General features: G+C 43.9%; 1 protein-coding gene, 1 long non-coding RNA gene and 1 other non-coding gene across 3 annotated transcripts in view; 1 reads left to right on the forward strand and 2 right to left on the reverse strand.

Annotated features, from left to right (window-relative positions):
- The window catches only part of Prss12 (serine protease 12), a 49,062-nt gene extending 48,436 nt beyond the window's left edge, over positions 1 to 626 (forward strand). The window contains exon 11 of the mRNA XM_038311926.1: positions 303 to 626. Within this exon, the coding sequence (XP_038167854.1) occupies positions 303 to 610 (308 nt within the window). The 3' untranslated portion in view covers positions 611 to 626. The remainder of the gene's footprint in view (positions 1 to 302) is intronic.
- Positions 627 to 1,943: 1,317 nt separating this feature from the next.
- Positions 1,944 to 2,741, reverse strand: LOC119801440. Its single transcript, XR_005283190.1, has 3 exons — positions 2,511 to 2,741; positions 2,216 to 2,259; positions 1,944 to 2,013 (listed from the first exon to the last, which is right to left on the reverse strand). It is a non-coding gene; the product is annotated as an uncharacterized LOC119801440 (long non-coding RNA).
- LOC119801515 lies at positions 2,336 to 2,465 on the reverse strand. The gene has a single exon (XR_005283205.1). It is a non-coding gene; the product is annotated as a small nucleolar RNA SNORA24 (small nucleolar RNA).
- Positions 2,742 to 7,737: the final 4,996 nt, after the last annotated feature.

The following is a 7,737-nucleotide window of genomic DNA, read 5'->3' on the forward strand; positions in this document are numbered from 1 at the left end:
CTGAATGACCAGGACAGTATATTTTCTAGGATGGCTGTCTAGTTGGCTCCATTTAGTAAGAGAACGTGGAGAACATTCCAGTTGTACATTTAAGCCGTTCCACAAATCGACTGCACTTCTTTCTGAACATCTTTATACAATACCACCTCCTTATGTTACAAACAGTTCCCACCTTAGTTATTTAGGAGTAGCCCCCATTTTGAAATCCCATCAATGATGCAGTTTTTTAAGATACTAATGTTCACATGTGTTAAATGTGATCATTAGCTGTAATCTAACTGATCTTTCTTTGGTCTGAGCAGGGCGTGCTTACTCAAGAACCCTACAACAAGCAGCTGTACCTTTACTACCCAAGAAGTTTTGTCAAGAGCGTTACAAGGGCCTGTTCACTGGAAGAATGCTTTGTGCTGGAAACCTCCAGGAAAACAACCGTGTGGACAGCTGCCAGGGAGACAGCGGAGGACCACTCATGTGTGAACGGCCTGATGAGACCTGGGTCGTATATGGGGTGACTTCCTGGGGGTACGGCTGTGGAGTCAAGGATACTCCAGGTGTTTACACCAGAGTCCCTGCATTTGTACCTTGGATAAAAAGCATCACCAGACTGTAATTTTATGGAGGGCTTCAGAAACAGTAAAGAAACTGATGGGAAGTATTCAGTCGCTGTATTTGGTACGAAACCAGGGAAGACAACTTCTGGAGCCCAAGATCCCTTCTCCAGACTCTTGGGGTACAAGTACTTACTTCAGTGTAATACTGAGCTTTACCATCCTTACCTACTGTAATTTTTTTTAAGTTTATAAACCTGGATTAGAAGTTTTAACTGTGTATGATCAGGTGCCCAAATTTGACCTACACTACTTACAACCGTCTTACCTACACTACGACTGGCACATCAAGTTTGACCACTTCTGTTCATATGATCTCCTTAGCACGTTAAGTGATGTGATCAGAAACCAGAAAGGGACGTAAAGTTGGAGTAAATTATTTACTCCTAGCATTCTATAAGCTACTACCAAAATCTTTCCCCCAAAACACTGTAGGCAGAACTAGTACACGCTACACTGCCTTTTGGACATGGTACAAGAGTGCCACCTACTGGCACTTGCCAATAAGCCTACAGGTTTCTCAGAACTAACCTGACACAATCTGACTAGGGGGAAAATATGCATACAACATAATATGAGCCAAAGAAGTAGCCATACAACTCACTGACAAATTGGAAAGCCAGTAATATTTCTACAGTGGTCCTTTTCAAATGGGAATCTGGACTTCAAGTTAGAGTTCCTATGTTGATGGATCTTTCAGTATGGTCCCCAAGTTTTCCTAGGTAAGGTATATTATAATCTCGAACAAGACTATTGCCAGGGCCTTCTCAAATCCCAGATTCCTTAAGAAGGTTGCCATCCACTTTGGTATGGCTGTAAATAGGTACCAGGAGTCACAAGCATGTCCCCCAAAAGGTGCCATACAATTCTTCACTTTAGGGATGTGAAGCTCAAATGCACTGTTTTCCTAAAACCCCATCCTGACATAGTACATAGTGACAGGTTCAGGGAGCACAGTGCAAAGGAGACACTCCATTTCTCTATAAACTATCCACAGGTTGCCTGCATAATTAAACTATTCTAAAAATGCTAAGGCTGGCAAATGACAAATGTGACGAGTGGTCAACTTGTAGTTTGCACAAGTTCAGAGCTTGAACAAAACCGACACACCAATCCTCAGTGCACCTTTGCTAATATATAGTAACCAGACCACCCTCCCCTCAGGGATCCTCGTTATCCCAGACATTTCCCGCCCAAATGTCACCCGTATCAGAACTCACTCGTACAGTCTCCAGAAATAAACAGAACACGATCTTATTACACACCAACCAAGCTTTATTTGGCTTATGAAAAACTTCATAGGAAATAAAGGCCAGCCACTGAAGACAGTGCTATATTAACATGCGAAGATCCCCTTTATGGTGCCCGGAAGATCTCAGCCACTACTACTTTGCTTTAACAATACCTGCAAGAAAAGAAAACCAACATTACAGAGTATCTGTGCACTCCCCTCAGTCCTGAGACCCTACCAGCTCAGCAACTTCCTATACAACTGGCTATCATCTAAGTTACAGAACGCCAGCACGCGCGCAAACCTAGCCTAACAGTAATCAATGAAGGCCTTGGACTACTCGGAACCCCGAAAACACTCAAAACATAAAACTTACCTGAACGTCTTCCATCACCAAACAGCAATGAGTTCAGGTGTTACCTAGAAACATTTCAATAGTTTAGAGAAGTATGTCCACTTTCCTGGCACCTCGCAGATTCGTTAACAACTTAAGATAGAATGTCACTTGCTCAAGTCAGAATCTGATCACAATTAAATGGTGACAGCTTTGCCAATAACAAGTACATGCTCTTCCATGCCTAGGAAGGGAGACTGCCATAGTCGGCAGATCCCAAAGACACATGGATTTTCACAACCCAGAAGCCGGGTTAACTCTCAAAAGTGCCACTTACCATCCGTGACAGTGGAGATCCTCGGGTGTCTCCGCTCAACACGGGGTGGGCTTTACATGGCTGTGGCCTGGGTGCTAGCCCTCACCAGGCTCCTGTGCTGCAGACGGCCGGTGGCCTCGCGCCGCCCGCATCGTGGCCGCTCACAAATGAGGGCCCAACAGTCACATCGACACGAAAACTACATACACCAAGTCAAGGCACGCCGACCGTAGCGAAAGAGGCTGCAACGCGCGGCGTGTGCGCTTTTATAATCCCGGTGACGTTTTCCCGAGAGCCTGCGCGAGAAAGGCGTGGCCTACGTGCCCTTTCCGACCCTTTCCCGCGCCACTCACTTTGATTGGCTTAGGCGAGTCGGGTTCGGCGCATGCGTCCTCACGAAATGGGGGTTGGTAATGGAGTAGGGCGGAAGGAGGAGGAAAACAAATCACAAGTCAAAATTCTCGCGTTGTCTGAAGTCTCCTTGCTGATGCGACCGCAGGGCAGACATTCGTTCGTCCCGGGGCGTTCTTTTCTGAGTACTTGTACAGCAAGCCCGTCTTTTCGGCGCTGCGGCCTCCCGACACGTCACTTCCGGTGGCGCCGCCTCTTTGTCCGCTCCCGGAAGCTGTCCGCGGCGCCTTTGCACTCGCTGGGTTCCTGTTTCCGCACGCTCTGGCGCCCCTCGGCTTGCCTCTTTGGTCTGATCTCTTAAGGATTTTCGCGCGACGCAGCGCACCGACTCAGTCCAGTTACTTAGGCCATGGCTAGAAAGAGATCACCCTTACCAAATGCCCATTAAGGCCCACCAACCTTGTCACCCCCTTTATTCCGGTTTGAGACAGAATAGAGTGTCCCGGGGGGAACTTTTAGTGCTGGACCGCTGGAGGCGGCAGTTGCTGTCATGGGGAATGTTACAAAGCTGTAAGGGAGATCAGCTGAAGCTTCAGGAGGTCACTACATGTTTAGATCATCATTAATGATCCGGAAGAACTAAATAACAAGGCTTAAATACTTAACCACGGTCGAGACCTTTGCCCCGACACCCTTCATTTAACTGTCGTGTAGATAGATGAATAGGGTGTCTCCTAAACGGCTGGCCGTTTCTGAGTTTTCATTCTCTGGCCTGTAGATGGTAGTCTGCGTCTTCCCGTGTTTTTTTCCTTTGTGCTTGTCTGCACCTGCCAGGTTTGACAAAGTCCTTTAAAAACCTCATTATTAATACAGCAATCTCTAGAGTCTAGGGATTAAGTCTTCAATATAAGTTTCGGAGCACAGTTTGTTACAAAACCATATATTTATGCTAAGACGTGTCTTACTGAAGATTTTGATGAAATGAACATTTCCGTTTTGTTCGAAAGCTAGCATGGGATAAATGAGAGTTTATGTACTCGAATGTTCCTGCCCTTTAATAAATTTTTCTTTTGTCTGAAACCGGGCCTTTAAAACCGGCCTTTTGTCCCTCCCTTACTTTGTTCTTACTCTTTTCTCACCTTGTTACCCTCTCCTCGCCCACATCTCTTATTTGTTGAAATTCTTTCGTGATTTTAGCGTTTTGGTCAAGTATTTTTAGGAAAATGTTCATCCCTAAAACTGAATTTGATTTTTTGACATGTAATATTTGCATCTTCTCTTGGCGTCTTTATTATAAACTCCTGTGGAGACCAGGGGCTTTCAGAAGGTTAGGGTCGTCCTTGGCTACCTAGTAACTTTATGGACAGTCTAAGGTACATGAGATCCTAGCTCAAACACATTTATCACTATTACTTAGTTTAAAACATTATTTTTGGAGGAGTGGGTTGGAAATGTGGTTTAGAGGCAGAGTGTTTGTCCAGTATGCACAAGGCCTTGTGTGTGATCTCCAGCATTACAGGGGAAAATTAAAAACAAGCAAACAATAACGGAAGTCATTTTTCTCCAGGTGGACTTTAATCCCTCTCTGTAACTGTAGCATCAATTTCATCATGGGTTTTATGATGTGATTTCAAGGTGTAGTGAAGGAAAGGAGGATGTCCTAGTTTGGTTTCTGTTGCTGTGATAACACACTACGGCCAAATGCAGCTTGGAGAGGAAAGAGTTTATTTGGCTTCCAGGTTACACTCTATCATCAAGGCCGAGGCAGGAACTCCAACCATGGAGCAATGCTGCTTACTGGCTTGCTCTTGGTTTACCCAGCTTGCTTTCTTTATTAAACAACTGAGGACTAACCTGCCTAGGTGTGGCATTGCCCACACTGGATTGAATCCTCCACATCAATCATTAATCAAGAGAATGCCTCACAGTCAAGCCCAGAGGCCAATACCCTGGAGGCATTTTCTCAAACCAGGTTCCTTCTCAGTTGCCCTAGCTTCTGTTGAGTTGGCAAAAATAAACAGCACAGAGAAGGAATACATTAGTGGTGCTAGAAAGTAATAGGCATTGCCCATTCCAGGTAATGAAAATCATGATGATCGTGTGCACTCTGATATAGTAGGGTGAAAAAAAAAAAAACACCCATCTCTCTCTGGTCTTGTTCCTCAAAGTCCACATGGTATTCTGACCATGAGAAACCCCCCCAGCAAAACTGTGCTTATCTAATTCTTTTAGATAATGAGATAAAATTGACACTTGGTGCCATCTGTTTTGCAAGTTTTCTGTAAGTCTAAAACTTCAGAAATGAAGTTTACCACACAAGAGTCAACACTCTTATAATCGATCATATTGCTTTTAAGACAAGTGCTGCTTTAGTGATGGATTCATCTCTACTACGAATTTGAGACAGATAACACTTCGAATCAGTGGAGATCTGAGTTTAAATCCAGTGAATTCCATCACTGCCATGCCAAGAGACTGAGCCTTAGAACACACTTGAGAGAATGTGGAAGTAGAATTGAAAATTGCTTGTAATAAAAGTTTATTTCAATTACCAAGGGTAAAATGAAAGGGACACACTCTTCGACTGTGGTCCTTCTGTAATGTATGCCTCTTTCCCATTGTAATTTTAGTGTGTGGGGGAAACTAGTAATAACCAGAAAACCATAATTAGTATTCAGTTATCTGTCTCTTAAAGAAGGCTGAATTCCATGGAAGAAACCAGCCAGAAAATAGCCTTTTTCATTTTTACCTAATTTCAGTTTTTACTGTTTTGTTTTACTTAATTTTTGTTTTACTTAACTTCAGTAGTGTTCATTCATATGAACACTTCCCAGTCTGTAATAGTGTGTGTGTATAGTTATATATATATACATACGTATATATATGTATGTATATATATATTCACTTCAAAAAGCCTTGTTTGTTAAACATTTACTGGACTCCAGCAAATATTTGTTCTGCAGACAAACTCTTGCCTGAATAGACAGTCTTGAACACTAATGCAAAGGCTAAAATGTGCACGAGAAAATGCTCAGTGAAACCACCTATCAAGGAAATTCAATTTAAAACCAGTTGGGATAACTGTCGTAAAACGAGAACGCAATGGCCAATTCTGGACGATGGAGGAATAAAACCTTAGGCACCTGTGGGACGTTCACTTGGTGCAACTGCTATGGAAAACACCAGACTATTTCCCTAACAGGAAAGGAGTTGAAATGTGATGAAGCTCTCTCTCTCTCTCTCTCTCTCTCTCTCTCTCTCTCTCTCTCTCTCTCTCTCTCTCTCTCTCTCTCTCTCTCGGGACTTAAAGTGGAGATGGAGACTAGACTCAGGTCGGGAGAAGAGCTGGTGAAATATATCCTTAAAAATCAAAGTTTTCAAGGACAGCAATCCACTGTTAGTTGTACAAGCCAAATGACGGCTGAAAAGTGAACCTAGGAGTTGGTAACACACAGGCTGTTTGGGGCCTTTTAAATCACAGTTACAGGGAGCATGGAGGGAGGATAAATTCTGAGAAGGTAAGCAGGTGAGACCCAGAGCACTGAGTACAAGAGGGATGAAAGCTTTCTAAGCGGGAATACAGCGGAAATGAAAATCTGATAATGCTCAAAGCTTAGAGGCACAAAGGCCAGAGTTAGTCTAAGGCAGCAGTTCTCAACCTGTAGTTCACGACATATCAGATATCACACTGTTCATGATTCCCAACAGTAGCAAGATTACAGTTTCGAAGCCACAATGAAATAATTTTATGGATGGATGGATGGGGAACACCACTACATGAGAGACAGTATTAAAGGGTCGCAGCATTAGGGAGGTTGAGAACCACTGGCCTGAGGGAACACAGAAACACAGGCGGGAATGGATGGTGGTTGGCTGTTGGAAGTAATGATGTAAACTTTTGAATGTACTCTTCTAGCAATTTGAAGTTTTTTTTTTTTTCAGGGCAATACAAAGGAATGCCATCTGCTTCAAGTTAGGATAAGGAAGACCTGGAAATTTTAGCAGACAGGACAGAACATAATTAGAAGATAATGTCAATGGACTTAGAAATGTAGCAGGATTCTTGGATTCAGTGGGAGTTTACTGGAATTCTTGGAATGAATTTAAATTTAAATCTAGCCTGATCGTGTATTTTCTCCACAACGTGTTCCACTTCATAGGTTCAAGAGTGCAGCTGATGGGTGGAGTAAGGTGGGGTAAGGGTGGGCAAGGGTGAAATAAAGGGTGGGGTAAGGGTGGAGTAAGGTGGCAGGGAGAATTCCTGTAAGGGAAGAGCTCTATCGATTTCTTATGGAATTTAAAGGATGAATGAGGTAGTAGCATCAATGGAAGTGGAGGTGACAATGTGTCAGAAAAATTTGGGACTTGGAGTTCTTGAGTAAGTATTTACTCAGTAAACTCCCACATGTTTACTAAGACATCAATAAGCAGTTTACTGTGTCTTCTGGTGTCTTCAGATAACTGGAATTGCTCAGGTGTGGGGATAACGTGTTCGTATTCTAACAAATAAAGCTGGCCTGAAGATCGAAGGAAGGGTAGGGCTAGCCGCTAGTTAACCATAGAGATCTGCAGGGCTCTACAGACAGACAGGAAGTGATATGGCTGGGCAGCAAGAGGGATATAAGGTGGGAGTAGACAGGAGCTCACCCCTGTTTTGGCTGAGGAGTCAGCAAGGTAAGAGTTGGCTGTGGTTTGCTCCTTTGCTGCTGCGCACCGCGCCCCTGTGTCTGCGCTCTGTGCGCTGGCACCCAGTTCGTGCGATTCGGGCAAGGGGCTGGAGGTTAAAATACACAGACACATACAGACAGAAAGACAGCGACATGGGTCATCCTTGGATTCCCCAAGAATGCCCCCTTTATTGTGTTCAGGGGCAGATTATATAGAGATAGCCACACCC

The sequence above is a fragment of the Arvicola amphibius genome, chromosome 14 (assembly GCF_903992535.2).
Source record: "Arvicola amphibius chromosome 14, mArvAmp1.2, whole genome shotgun sequence".
NCBI lineage: Eukaryota > Metazoa > Chordata > Mammalia > Rodentia > Cricetidae > Arvicola > Arvicola amphibius.